Source organism: Lampris incognitus, chromosome 4 (assembly GCF_029633865.1).
Source record: "Lampris incognitus isolate fLamInc1 chromosome 4, fLamInc1.hap2, whole genome shotgun sequence".
NCBI lineage: Eukaryota > Metazoa > Chordata > Actinopteri > Lampriformes > Lampridae > Lampris > Lampris incognitus.
This window is the reverse complement of record NC_079214.1, coordinates 69189606-69205309: the sequence shown is the minus strand read 5'-3', so window position 1 is coordinate 69205309 and position 15704 is coordinate 69189606. Positions and strand designations below refer to the sequence as shown.

Genomic DNA, 15704 nt, shown 5'->3' with positions numbered 1-15704 from the left:
GTTAGCAACGGGCATGGGTCAGCAGTTATGAGGGGGAGGGGGTGCAGAAAAAAGGAGGGGCATTAGGGGGAAAAGAAGGAGGAAAGGGTATGAAGAGTTAAAGCTGAAATCCGGGACTTTTCTCCATTAATAAATAGCTATTTTATCCATCTGGACCACAGAGTCTGGTTACATAATTCTAACTGACAGCTTTACCGTGGTTGTAGACACTTTCTATATACTGCTGATGATATTTTGACTGGGTAGGATGAACACTGGTGCAGCAGCAAACACGTTTCTACTCAAGCAGGAAAAAGGATTGAAACGTGATGACAGTGTGGAGATCATTCTGTTGGACAGCTCATCTAAAAATTCTACAATCAATATTACAACAGAACATGTCGTTTGATTTGTAATACATTAGATTGCCTATGTTAGCTTTGTTCTGATGGTGCCATTTTTACAAGGGTGGGAACCGTCTACTGCTGTGCTGATGGCACACGGGCAATAACGGCTCCTACACCTTGTTAGCAGTTCAACTGCCAAAGGGAGGGACACATCAGGGAATTTACAAGAGTGCAAGAAAAGAGACCAGAAATGTTAAAGCTACAATCCTAAATATTTACATGCAAATATATGTATTTTTAATGCTTTCTCTTGCTAGTGTATCCAAGAAATAAAAAAATATCCAAATCATTAACGCTTTTATAGCTGCACGTGTTAAGCATGCTGTCTTCACAGTACGTCACGATTCGCAGAGCTAGAAGCTAGCGAACCACTAAGCATTCTCCAATAGAGCCCGAGGCGGAGCTTTTCTTCATTTTACTGAAGCAATGCTTTTGTTGTAAAACTGAAAATGCAAACAGGAAAAAATACACACGTCATTACACACGACTTATTAACAGAATCCAATAAAACCGAGGATTTACATCACAAGCAGTTTATGCTAACAGACTAAACAGCACATGCTAACGTTAGCGTCTAGCTTATTAGCAAAGACCACGGATTACAATCAATATTCTTTCCAGCATTTTATCTGGTTCTTGTTTAGTGCTAGGTATTGTAAACTACTAATAAGACATGTTAGCCCCTAGCTAGCTGGTCTAACCCTTTAGCCCCTAGCTAACGGGTCTGACCCTTTAGCCGAGCGGTTAGTGATGTCGCCTTGTGGTGCAGGACACCTCGTATCGAATCCCGCACCGGGCAAGAAAATAACCGGTTACAGTATAATTCAATTACTGTGTAACAACTTATAATCATGTTACGCACAGACGAATACTCTCCAAGGCTCTGTGTGTCAAGACATATTTCTTCTTTTTTTGTGTTAACACCAGAACGACCGGAATTTCACGAAGCACATTCACGTTCGCTGACTCGCTATGAACTGAAACGAAACTGATGCCTCTCACTAATGTGTGCAGTAGCGCCACAAATTGCCCACAGGTGGCAGTATAATAAAAGTAATCTCAACACAAAATTATTATTTAACAGAAAAGGCACCCCACGCCCCGCCTTACACAGTTTCTTTGTGTCACTATCTACTTTTAAACACAATATCATACACCAATGACAATTTTCTAGGGGAATTTAGAAAGAAAAATTGTAGTTTCTGTCACTGGTCTTAGAAAGGTTTTAACTGTCCCTTGTTTACTTGATCTCACTTCTACCTTGCAGACCCTCGAGTCCTTGCCTGGAAACGTGTTCACAATGAGTCCCACAGGCCATTAATTTCTGTGTTCTTCATTGTCTTTCATCAAGACAACGTCCCCAGCCTTCACGTTGGGCCTCACGCCCATCCACTTCCTGCGACTCTGCAGAGAGGACAAGTACTCTGTACGCCAATGTTTCCAACAGGTATCTGCGAGAGCTTGGACTTGCTTCCGTTGCTTTCTATGAAGAGTAGATGTGTCAAACACTCCAGAGGGTACTGTCAAAATATCCAGCTTTTGCCTCAGGAGCATTGTCGGGGTAAAGACTGTAGGGTTGTCCGGATCTGTAAAAACTGGCAGCAAAGGTCTCGCATCCATTATCGCCATGACTTCAGCCATGACAGTGCTCAAAACCTCATGGGTAAGTCAGGTAGGTTTTGATTTCAGCAACACTGCATCTAGGATATGCCTGGCTACTCCTATTAGTATCTCCCATGACCCACCCATATGCGATGAATGCACTGGGTTAAACAGAACTGCAGCTTCTGTTCTGCAAATAGGTTTGGAATGATATGTCACTGGTATCAATGTTCAATTCCCTCCATGCTCCAATAAGGTTTGTTCCTCTGTCAGAGTGTAGGGTTTTAGCAAGCCCACGGATCGAGAAGAACCTCCTCAGCGCATTGATCAGACTGGATGTAGACATGGTTTCAGTGAGCTCTATGTGGACATACTACATGCACAGATCACTGCCCAGCGTTTGGTCTCTGCACTGCCTCCTCTTGTGCGCTGTGTTATGACTGTCCACAGGCCAATGACATCGAGTCCAACATTTGTGAACAGAGGTTCTTGAGCAACTCTTTCAGTGGATAAGTCTGCCATTTTCTGACACTCTAAGCATCCTCTCAAGCTTGCGGAATATAACACATTTGTGTAGGACACTAGATACAAGACACTTGCTTCCAATGAGCCATAATCATGAAGCACAGATTACTCCCTCCGTAATGTGATGTCCCTGGTGTGCCACAGGTTCATGATAAAATCTCACAAGAACGGTAGAGATGTGGTGATAGTGTGAGAGGATAAGAGGGTGTTTTTCCGCTCTTAGGATGTGTTAGAAAGGCTCCATTCACAAAGCTGGTGATTGACAGATCTTGGCCCCGCCCCCAAGACCAGAATCATTCTGGGGCTAGCCTCCCAATGGAGACAAGAGAGAAAGTTTGCTACCAGCCTAACAATATTACGTGTACAGTCTAATATTACGAGAAGATGATCTAAGTTGGAGTTTGCATTTTGATCTATGCATGTGTGTGTCCATGAGGATATGTAAGTCCCCCCCCCTTGTCCTTAGTGCACAACAGTGACTTCTTATTTGCTGAGATAACGTTAGCTCATTTTATGTTGTTTAGATTAGCTGTAAGTGTCCGCTAGCAACGGAGCCGTTAGCCTCCTGTCGCCACAATATTTAGCTAGCTCGTTAGGGACACGTTATGAATAAGTTATGGATCCTAGCCTATCGGGCCCGTTATGGATGTATTTGTTATGAGCGTTATTCTCTTTGTGTACGAGCTAGATGTTTGGTTAGCTAGACCAGTGGTTCTCAACCTTTTTGGGGTCCTGGACCCCCTGCATGTTTTTGATCTACCCTGACGACCCCTCCACCTGATCTTGGGGAGGGGGGTTGCAATTTGATAGAAACAGTAGAAACTACATTTTAAATTGCATTATAGCATTTATTCACTCTTTGGGGCAAAAATAAGAGCTTTCCGTTGTAACTTAGATATAGTTAACAAAACAGAATTCTTATGCAGTAACTTTCAGATATATGTAACAAAACAGAATATGTATTCAGTAACTTTCAGATATATGTAACAAAACAGAATATGTATTCAGTAACTTTCAGATATGTGTAACAAAACAGAATATGTATTCAGTAACTTTCAGATATATGTAACAACACAGAATATGTATTCAGTAACTTTCAGATATATGTAACAACACAGAATATGTATTCAGTAACTTTCAGATATATGTAACAAAACAGAATATGTATTCAGTAACTTTCAGATATATGTAACAACACAGAATATGTATTCAGTAACTTTCAGATATATGTAACAAAACAGAATATGTATTCAGTAACTTTCAGATATATGTAACAAAACAGAATTTCTATGCAGTAACTTTTAACAGTGCAAACGGGAGCGAGATCTCTTATTAAAATACAATAAATTACACTCGTGAAACAGATGTAATTAGAGAAAAAAGTCCTGTTACCCTTTATAGTTTAGGTAGATAAAGGTCTCAGTCACATTTGAGTAAAATAATCCTATTTCTATAAATGTCATAGGATCTTTTTTTTAAAGATATTTTATTTTCACGGACCCCTTGCAATTACACCACGGACCACTAGGGGTCCGCGGACCCCCGGTTGAGAAACACTGAGCTAGACTATATACTGAGCTAGACTATGTATACTTTCAGATCATCTGTTGTCGTCAGCTATAATCTAATAACGTTATAGCCTGATGTTTGACTTTGACTTGAATGTTAGATCTGTTCGTTTACTAATGGTAATATGATTTGTTATGTGTTACAGACCACACAGCATGTTAATAACTGAGAGACCAATGAAGAATGCCCATGCCTTTGTGCCTTGGAATAAAGTGGAGTAAACTATAATCTACACTCCCTGTACTGTGTCCTCACCGACACCCTGGGGCGAACGCTAGCTATACAAACAACCACCTATACAGTCCTTAACAGTCCTCCCAAACAGTTTGCCTGCCAAGACTAAGCAACCACCAATCCTGAGCAATCGGTTCTCATTCAAAATGGGGTTCAGCTTTTTTTAGTGGGCTTTGCTTTGGGATCGTCTGCCATCTTACAATACATCTGTATCCTTTTTTGAAAACTCCCGGCTGTACAGATCCAATGATCAATTTTTTGACTTTGGCTATTTCGGTGGTGCTACACAGCTTTCCCAAACTTTGCCATCCCTTGTGACCTGTACAGTCTGGACCTTGAAAGGATATGGCAACATGAATGAGGCTGGCCATAGTGTGACTAAGTGTCCTCCAGCTGGAAAAGCACAAGAAGCAATGAGAGCCTAGTTGCACTGAGTCTTTATGGCGGTGATATCAGGATGGATCTCTTCATCTCTCTCTCTGGATCAACAAGGGCACAAGTGTTTGTTTCAGGAGACACATCCACACTGGCATGTTGTAGGAAAGACGGGCCCGAGAGCCAGCTTGTGTGTTGAAGGGGGCTTGCTTCTGTGAACCTGGTGACATGATCTGTACGGTGCCTCTCAGTTGAGATGTAGCACCACTGATCAGGATGTGCAGATCTTCTGATACAAGACACTGTTCAATACATAAGTGTAGAACCTTCAGTTGGTGTTATGTATACACAGAGGTGCACATGACTGACACGCAGGTGCGCACGCATGCGTGGTAAAAATCAATGATGCACAGCAGATAATACTGTAACGTGCATGGACAAGTAGACACGTTGGCCGTTGGCTAACGGGTCGGACCCTTTAGTCGAGCGGTTAGCGAAATACGAAAAGAGGCGCTTTTGCGTACCAACATTTTTGGGACACAATTGCTTACTGAAACAACAGGATTTTCTCCATATATCACCGGTAAGAAAGTCATTATGACAAATGTGTCCATTTTAATAATCAGTTGTTAATCATGCAACTTTTAGCCTTCGTTCTTAAGTAAGTGGGTGTGTTTTTTTCCAAGTTATCAAGGTTAACTGTTAAAGCTTGAGCTCCAGCAAATAGTTAGCTTACATTACAACTAACTTAACATTACATTTTTTCTCTGGTTTTAGGATTTTCGTCCGTTCATCAAAATGTCCAAGAAGCAAGCTGCATTAAGCAATTACTTGTACTGAAACTGTACATAAAAAAACGTGTATTCGTGGAAAAGTGGCTGCAGAAAGGAGCCTGGCTCAAAACAGATGACGACCGCACAGAGATATGGTGCAAAACATGCCGTGAAAATACCAATCTTGCTGATAAAAGCAGCGACTTTTTTTAAAAGGGACAAAAAAATTGCAGTCATCCAGCTTTGGAAAAGCACGAGAGAAGTAAAGAGTACGTGAACAGAGTGCAAACTTGATAACAGGTGCAGCCAGGATCCGAAATCCACTCGCCCTCTTGACATGTGGCAGGACAAACTGAATGAAGAACAGCGTCAAGCACTGTGTAATATTCTTCTGTTGGCCTTCACAAAGTGAAACATGCATGCCCGATGCGTTCATATGAGCAGGATATTGCGCTTTTCAAGAGGCTTGGAGTTAATGTCGGAGGTGCATATCATTCACGAGAAGGGGGACATGCATCATGCAGAGCATCGCACAGACAATCCGTTTACAACATCAGATGGTCTGCATGAAGGCAAGAGACTCTGTTGAAAACATGGAGGCTATTACCTGCCGTTCAAATTCAAGTGGCTACAAGTGATGCCAGTGACCGGAAACATATCTGCAAAGAGCATGTTCAGTGTTGCCTAACCAACATGCTTGACACCAGAAACATTTGCAGTTCACCTCCCTCAGGTTCCAGCAATATAAATTGACTATTGGTGAATGCAAAGATGTGCTCATGGTAGCTGCTGGACAGCTGAAACTATTTCTTGACAGTGAAAGGAAGTACAGGAAAGAGACTTTCAAATGTTGATGCTGACAGGGACAAGGCTGATGTGTTGAGAGGTCTAATTCAGGAGTTTGAAAGCAGATATGAATCCCTTAAGTCATGTGATCAATTTTTTATTTTCTGATCCTTCAACTTGGCCTCAAGAAATGCAAGACCTCCACATTTTTGGAAACAAAACACTTAGTAACATCCTCCCGAAATATAAGACCAGCTTGTCTGTTGACAGACTCCACTGTAAGAGAATGAATGTGTTTAAAGCAAGCAGGAAAACGTTTGGCAGCCTCATCTGTGTATGACATGGTCAACACGGTGAAGACAAATAATCTACTACTACTACTACTACTACTACTACTTTCAGCTGCTCCCGTTAGGGGGCGCCACAGCCGATCATCCGTTTCCATCTCTTCCTGTCCCCTGCATCTTCCTCTGTCACACCAGCCACCTGCATGTCCTCCCTCACCACATCCATAAACCTCCCTTTGGCCTTCCTCTTCTCCTCTTCCCTGGCAGCTCCATGTTCAGCATCCTTCTCCCAATGTACCCAGCATCTCTCCTCCACACATGTCCAAGCCACCTCAATCTTGTCTCTCTTGCTTTGTCTCCAAACCGTCCAACCTGAGCTGTCCCTCTAATATACTCCTTCCTAATCCTGTCCTTCTTCATCACTCCCAGTGAAAATCTTATCATCTTCAACTCTGCCACCTCCAGCTCCACCTCCTGTCTTTTCATCAGTGCCACTGCCTCCAAACCATATAACATAGCTGGTATCACAACCATTTTGTAAACCTTCCCTTTAACTCTTGCTGGTAAAGTCCTTCTGAAGTGAAGTTTTATACGGACAGCAGAATAGTTTTGGGCTGTACACACAGGGGTGCACATAACTTTTTTTGGTCTGGTTCTCAAGGGAGTACCTGGAGATGTTGCTGTTGTGATTAGCTGTTTGCATCCATAAGTCAACAACTGGCTTCAGGTCAAACGTCTCTGTTATCCAGATAAAGTTCTTCTGTTGTCCCTTACACTGCCCTTGAGCAGTGTGAGAGGGGATTTTCACATCTCACTATAATAAAAAGCAAGTACAGATCCCGCCTGTCAGACTCTCGCCTCTCATCGCTGATGCACATCCACTTGTCTAAGATGACAACAGCGACTTTTGACCCGAAGTCAGTTGTTGGCCCAACGCTTCGTTCAACTAGAGACTGAGGACATTCTCCCAGCTTTCGTTGCTAAGACTGGGTGGAAACAATTAGAGATTTAAAAAAAAAGTTCATTGCAGAACCAATCCAACGACTTTAGGGTGGGGCCGTCACATTGGAGCGGTGACATGCAGAAGTTGTGTGCTTGTAAACACTGTCGTACCAGCAACACTTGCGTTATAGCAGGGATAGGCAACATGGTCCAGAAAAGTCCAGTGTGAGTGTAGGTCTTTGTTCCAGCCAAGCAGTTACACACCTGATTCTATAGATCAACCAACAGTCTTGTTCCAACCAAGCAGTTACACACCTGATTCTATAGATCAACCAACAGTCTTGTTCCAACAAAGCAGTTACACACGTGATTCTATTAGTCAACCAATAGTCTTTGCTAAGGACCTTGACTCGTAGACTCAGGTGTGTAACTCCTTGGTTGGAACAAAGACCTGCACCCACACCGGACCTTTCTGGACCATGTTGCCTATCCCTGCGTTATAGGATGGCTCAGGCGCAGTCACCGAAGAAAACTAGACAAACAATGGACAGTCGGCGAGCTCACATGAATTATGGTTTCAAACTCACCATTGCACGACAGTGTGTACTTCATCAACAGCCACTCCAACCAGCCACTCCCGGAATAACGGTGTTAGTAGAAGCCGTCTCCACTTTGCTTGGCCAACAAAAGTTTCGGGTGTGCCAAACACAAGGCCGGAATCACCGGCGGCGGTCTGGTCATCAATGTCCTCGCTTAGTCCCGCGTATGTGGCAGGAATGCGTTTTGCTTTCAAAAAATGCACCTGCTGCTCCATAATCGACAGCAAAGGGCATATGACCAGCACCATAGATTTCTGGCCCTGTGCAGACAACAAGCCGCAGACAGTTGGCCAGGCTTGATAGACCAAGCTTTTCCCCTAACCAGTTGTTTAGATGCACTTATGACCTCTGGTGACTAGTAGTTCTCCTGATTTCCTACGTTAAATGATGCACTTATTGTAAGTCGCTTTGGATAAAAGCGTCGGCTAAATGACTGTAATGTGATGTAATGTAATGTAAACAAGCAAACACGTCTTTCTTGGCCTGGGTTAAAAGTTTTGAACAAAGCCGCCGTAAATCCTTTAATTGCACCAATCTTGTGGCCTGAGCACACGTTCAACAAAACTGAATCAAATGATCTGATGTTACTTGGGACGTCCATTTTCAATGTTTTAAAAAGCTCTCTCCGCGTTACAAAGTGACTCGCTATGTCTCCAGTTGGTTTCACTACGGAGGAGGATGGGGAGAGAGCAGGTTCCTGTGAGGCGCGTCCTTGACAAAATGTAAGGGGCAGCATAGCAGCAGGCGTAGGCTTGTTTGCGGCTGTTCCCACCGCCGTTCTAGCCACTGTCTTGCATTCAGAAATCCCCAGACGATTGGTCAGCAGAGATCTCCGATTGTCTGGTATCGCGAGCCTAATTAACCCTTAACCATTAGCCATTCATTTAATTAGCCATTTATGCATTTGTAGCATTTTTAAACACCTTTTTCAGCAGTTTTACAAGGCGACCTCTTGCTGAGGACAGGTTAAGTTACATGTTCCGAGTACAGAGCCTGCATTTTAACAAATTCTAATGAACTTATTTAAAAATATATGACATTAATTTCATGAATTTAACACAGGTCCTTCAGATTTAACTTTTAAAGTATTTTTTATTATTATCAATGTCTTGATTTTTAGTTAAAAGAAGACTTTTCGATCTAGGACATGACTTGTCCCTTATTTCAAGAATCCGTGGTTACTCACAGACAAACAGTCTCCAAGGCTCTGGGTGTAAGGATTTATTTTTTTTTAACCACGAAGCACATTCACTCTGCCGACTCACTATGAACTGAAACGAAACTGAATGCATCTCACTAATGTGTGCAACAAGCACCACAAATCGCCCACAGGCTGCAGTATAATAACAGAAATCCATCCATCCATCCATCCATTCGTTATCCAAACCACTTATCCTGATCTCAGGGTCGCTGGAGCCCATCCCAGCAGTCACTGGGCGGCAGGTGGGAAGACACCCTGGACAGGTCACCAGGCCATCACAGGGCAGGCCCCTTTAGTCGAGGGTCGGCCCCTTTAGTCGAGGGTCGGCCCCTTTAGTCGAGCGGTTAGTGACGTCGCCTTGTGGTGCAGTACACCCAAATCCAATCCCGCACAGGGCGAGAAAATAGCTCAGTTGGTGTCAGAAGTGGGATCTGGAAGCATGCAGATCCTCTTAAGTCTCTTCGGAGTGCGGGCGTAACAGAAATCTCAACACAAAATCACTACTTAACAGAAAAGGCGTCACATTAATGGTTACTGTCTTGTAGAACTTTCTAGGGAAAAATGAAACAGCACATAGGATTTTATGTCTTCATCATTGCAGCCAAATGCAGACTAGGGTATGTGAGAGCGAGTCTGAGGAAGTGAAGTTTTTGTGACTAACAAGCAAATGTGGCAGAGCAAGGTCGTAGACCTTTCTAGTTGAAACAATATCAATAGATAAACTAAGGTTCAAACAGGGCTTTTTATTTCTTGTTTGGCGATGAGGAAGGTGCTGTCGAAAAGCACTTCTGTCGCCGTGGCAACTCTGTGTCCTCTTAAATGGATCTCTGGGATTTTAAAGATGCAATCAGTCAAATATTTCTCTAGTGCTCACCATCATTGGCCACTGGCTATATACGTATATAGTATAATGACCAGGAGGAATTCCAGCATTCCATTGAGCCACGGTGGCCTGCAAGTGAAAAGAGTAATGCAAGTAACATCTCACAGTTTTGCAAGCGACCTAACGTAGAAATCCTACACAAATTTCAAGTGAAGCAGTGTTAAATGATTTTTTTAGGGAGTTGTTCCTTAACCGATGCGAGGGTCTAAGGACAGGATGTGGTGTTGCTGTAAAGCCCCTTGGGGCAAATTTTTAATTTGCGATATTGGGCTATACAAATAAAAATTGACTTGACTTAATCATGTTGCAAAACATTGTACAATATCAGGACTCGACTTTTACAGTATTTTGCTAACATGATACATGTTTGTCATACACACAAACTATTTTTGTTGTGCAATTACAACCGCCTAAAATTAATGGGTCACCTAGCTTTTTTTTTCTCTTTCTTTTTTTTCTAGCTGCTAAGATTACTTTATCATCACCTGATTCATTTGAAAGATTAGTTCTTGGGTTTTTGCTCAGGCCCTCTAGGGTCGCCATTATGCGTTTGACACAAATCATCAATATTAATTGAGTAGAAGAGGTTCACAGTTGAAAAAACAGAGCAAAAGGCTGAATTAAAATCAAGATTTTGGTAGAACTACTCATTTTTTTACAGCGAGTAAGCGATCGGACCAATGGCACAAACATCAGAGGACATGCAGAGGAACCACTCTGTTGGGTCAGTGGATGACATCACTTGACAAGTAAGCTGTCACTGCAAGGCAACCTCTTTCTCTGCTGAGCCCGCTGCAGTGCGGTGTACTGGTTAGGAATGGGTTCTGAGGTCCAGAGAGACTGTTCGGCGGGGGCACGACACCAACTGTCTTAACTACTGTGCAAGGTGTGATGGGAAAAGCATTTGCGAGAAGAACGTTTACAAAGTCGTATGGCAACAGAATGAACGTGATCGTAGCAGGCTTAAGGAGCTGGAAGCTACTAGCAGGACCTCTGCACATAGGCAACTCACATGTGATGGTCGCAACTCTGTTGAATCCTGGGCAACAACAGGGTCGAGACAGCTGTGTGGGTGTCCGGGCAGCCCTTTTCAGGAGGTTTTTGGGGGTTCTCATTTTATGTGAAACCTTCATGAATCTGGCTTCTCTCTCATTCACTCATAAACTAACATGTAGTCCTACGTTTAGCTGTACCATCTACATAGATTTGGAGGGGGGTTACGACCCCTCCAAAAATGTTTGTGATTGAGTGTGCCTAAAAACATGTGTTGGTTGTTAAATGTTTGAGTTTGTGTTTAGTTAAATTTGTAATGTTATTGATCAGAAAATTCTGCACCCCCATCTCTATTCTCTCTTAGTCTCTTCCTCGTATTCTATCACTTGGTATTGTCCATGTGGTTTTATTTGAGGTAGGATTTAACAGAAACACCACCAACACAGATGCAAGTAAGACGTTCTCTATCACCTTTAACCTGCTCAAATAAATCAACCTTTAGATAAAAGTTCTGAAGTGTTTCTGATGTGTCATCTTGCTTTGCTGGGTTGTTGGTTAGCTAAAACATGATTCAGACAAGCTAACTTTAGCTACTGCAGTAAAAGCATCTATTTTAAACTGTCAGTGTTGAGCGTCTAATCGAGATTCTATGTAAATATAAGTAAGCTGAAAACTCCTGCCAAAATTAGCACTGGTGCAAATCAATACTGGGCATACTTCCAATTACAAACTGTATTGTTCTGTTCTCAGCAAAATCACACAACAGTTGTGCTTCAGATCTATAACAATACATATGCTATATGTCCTTGTTTTCAATGCTGAATATATGTCAAGCAGTTAGACAGACAGAATTAGCATTCTGTTCGTCTGTCTGTGGAAACAGTAGTTAACTGCTGCCTGGAATCAGTTGTTATGTTCTCCCCTTTCTCTATACTGTTCCAGGGAGAGGACTTTGGCCAACACTCTCTCAGAGCTGGGGATTATACGGCTGCTCTATGCTCTGTGTGTAGATAAAAAGGCTCAGTCAATCCCAGTCCGAGAACCATCTTACTTTCAGTGCTATTAGGCCAAGAAACCGCTAATCAGCACTTTGCAGCACATTGTAAAACGTTCACTAGATAATATAGTTTATTGATGCTACTGTATGGGGCACTGATTTACAATCCACAAAAAAAACATGATTAAAAAGAAGCCATTACAGTTGTCATTTTAAAGCAGCGATTCACAAATCCTATATCGAAGTGTCATTGATCAGCAGAACTGTGTGCTAACATTGTGGATGAATGTGAGCACCCTGACAGTGAAATAGCCTCTTCATCACCATCACATTAGGTTCCTGGGGCCTGCAGGTATTTTCAGACAAGAACAACTAGGCAGACAGAAGGAGAGCGAGGGCAATTCTTCCTACCTTGGTAGATGGTGCTGCTGTTACTGCTGAGGTAGGACTCTACCAGCGGAGCCTGCTCCTCGCTCTGCTTGGTCCTGCGGGCGCGAGATCTCCCATCCACGTTAGACTGGACCATCAGAGGTTCCTGCCTCTTCTTCTTCTGCTTCTGCTCCAGGAGTGCTCGCTGCATGTGCATATTTAGATGCGCACAGACACACATACACAATTAAAGAAAGAGAGATTAAAATGAGATACACACATTTAGCTGTGGTTCATGAATTCATATGCACCTGTCCACACAAAATGCTATATATTATGAAAATGAAATGAAAGCCGATAGACACTTTATTTGACATTGTATTCTTACAACAAACTGTATTCTTACAATGAGTTTGTTCTCTGCATTAAATCCATCCTATTGTATAGGAGCAGTGGGCAGCTGCAGCACCCGGGGACCAACTCCAGCTCTTCTTTCCATTGCATTGCTCAGGGGCACAGACAGGAGTATTAACCCTAACATGCATGTCTTTTTGATGGTGGGAGGACATGGGGAGAACATACGAACCCCACACAGAAAGGACCTGGGACAGCCTGGAGTTCGAACCCAGGACCTTCTTGCTGTGAGGCAACGGCGCTAACCACTGGGCCACTGTGCTGCCCTTAAAAATGCTGGGCGGGTTGCAGTCTTTACTGTTGTATTTGTTACTGTGGCACAAATTTAATTTTTACCAAAGACTGCCTTTCAAAAATTTGACGGGAAATACTAACATGTCTGTGTATTTTGACCTATCCCATTGCTTGACTTTGTTTTATACCAGTTGGCAGTGTTAAAGGAACGGTTCACCCAAAACGGTTCACCCAAAAATAAAATTTTATCATTATCTACTCATTCTTGTGTCATTTGAAAACCAGAAACTCTTGCAAGTTCTTGTCTAGCAGAATGTGGACGTGCGAGGATTAGGTGTGTATAAGCAAGAACTTTTTTTTTTAAACCAAACCGGTAGAGAAGATTTATACTAAATAACGGTTGAATATGGAGCTGCCAGGGAAGAGGAGAAGAGGAAGGCCAAAGAGGAGGTTTATGGATGTGGTGAGGGAGGACATGCAGGTGGCTGGTGTGACAGAAGAGATGCAGAGGACAGGAAGAGATGGAAATAGATGATCCGCTGTGGCGCCCCCTAACGGGAGCAGCCAAAAGTAGTAGTAGTAGTAGTAATGGTGGAATTATAAGTCTTTTCCACTTGGTATGCAATCGTTTGACTTAGGAAGACTTGAATTATGCTGCATGAGCTGTATGTATTGGTTTTGTGGAATAATTAATTTTGCCCTTTTTGGAACTATTAAAAAGCAGTATCTATTGGCTTCTGTTGTCTTTAAGAAGTCTGCTAAGGAGTTGTGCTATCTACCTCCCCGTGTGTTGTGTGGACAAAGGCAACTCACCTGGTTTTCAACTGGCACAAAAGTGAGTATAATAATAATAAAATGTCAATTTTTGGGTCAAGTGTTCATGTAAGTCATTGTGGCGTAACGCCAAGTTAACCTCCCTTTCCAGGCAATGTTCCCGATTCCATCTCCAGCTGGGAGATGTGACCCCTTGATATCACCCTGTATGATCTATGATCTCATTCTCTACGATCTGTGATCTCACTCTGTGATCTATGATCTCACTCTGCGATCTATGATACCATGCTGTATGATCTATGATCTCACTCTGTGATCTATGATCTCATGCTGTATGATCTATGATCTCACTCTGTGATCTATGATCTCATGCTGTATTATCTATGATCTCATTCTCTATGATCTGTGATCTCACTCTCTGTGATATATGATCTCACTCTCTATGATCTATAATCTCACTCTGTATGGTCTATGATCTCACGCTCTGTGACCTCACTCTCTATGATCTATAATCTCACTGTGATCTATGATCTCATGCTGTATGATCTATGATCTCGCTCTCTTTGGTCTATAATCTCACTCTGTGATCTATGATCTCACTCTGTATGGTTTATGATGTCACGCTCTCTGACCTCACTCTCTATAATCTATAATCTCACTGTGATCTATGATCTCATGATGTATGATCTATGATCTCGCTCTCTTTGGTCTATGATCTCACTCTCTGTGATCTATGATCTCACACTGTATGATCTATGATCTATACTCTCACTCTCTATGATCTATGATCTCACACTGTATGATCTATGATCTCACTCTCTGTGCTCTATGATCTCACTCTGTATGATCTATGATCCCACTCTCTATGACCTCACTCTCTACGATCTATAATCTCACTCTCTATGATCTATGATCTCACTCTCTATGATCTAAGCTCACTCTGTATGATCTATGATCTCACTCTCTATGAGCTCACTCTTTTTCTACCTGTGGCTTGTGACATGAAGTAAATTGAAAGTTCTCTTGTTGCTCACAACCCCCTTTATTAAACCTGCTCCAATGCAACGTCTGCATAACCACAGCCATTGGCTATGGATGAAACATGTTGCATTTTACAAACTGTAAACCCAAATAAGTTAGCAGGACTCAAAAAAAGAAAGCTACTGATTATGCTAAAGTTTTTAAGATTATGAACTCAGAGGTGAAACATTTTCAGACCTTAATTATCAGGCATTAGCTTAACATGTACCCTTTGATTACTGTTGAGTTAAATTACTGATTAAGTCATCTCCAATATACGTATCGGTTATTGCAACTTTGATTCTTTTACCCCAGGTGCTTCTGGAGGATGTGTCCAGAAGCATCTGTAGATCTAGTCATAGATTCACCTCCATTAGTTCAGTAAGTTACCAAAACTGAACAATTTTATGTACATAAACTATATTTTGTATTTCATGTTCAGTAAACTGCGCTCATTTCACATTAGCTACCTAGACATGCAAAATGCAATCACAAACTCAAATCATTCTGCAAAACAGCCAACACAAAGCTTTGTTACTCACACACAACACAAGGAAAAGGGTTGTGAGCCTTAGGTTGAAGTTTGTGATGGTGAAGCTCTGCCACCTAATTACTGAGCGTAACAGGACACCTGTAATCCACCAACTGTAATCTGGCCCTAAATATGACTGATATACTCTCAGCATTATGTAAATGAACATGAAGTGCCTTTCCTATTAACTATGCCTTTATTCATGGAAC

At 42.3% G+C, this 15704-nt stretch overlaps 1 protein-coding gene across 1 annotated transcript in view; it reads right to left on the bottom strand.

Annotated features, from left to right (window-relative positions):
- The window catches only part of tub (TUB bipartite transcription factor), a 118763-nt gene that overhangs the window by 69287 nt on the left and 33772 nt on the right, over nucleotides 1-15704 (bottom strand). Inside the window, exons 4-5 of the mRNA XM_056279418.1 lie at nucleotides 13983-13993; nucleotides 12564-12726 (exon numbers count right to left, since the gene is read on the bottom strand). Of these exons, the coding sequence (XP_056135393.1) occupies nucleotides 12564-12726; nucleotides 13983-13993 (174 nt within the window). The remainder of the gene's footprint in view (nucleotides 1-12563; nucleotides 12727-13982; nucleotides 13994-15704) is intronic.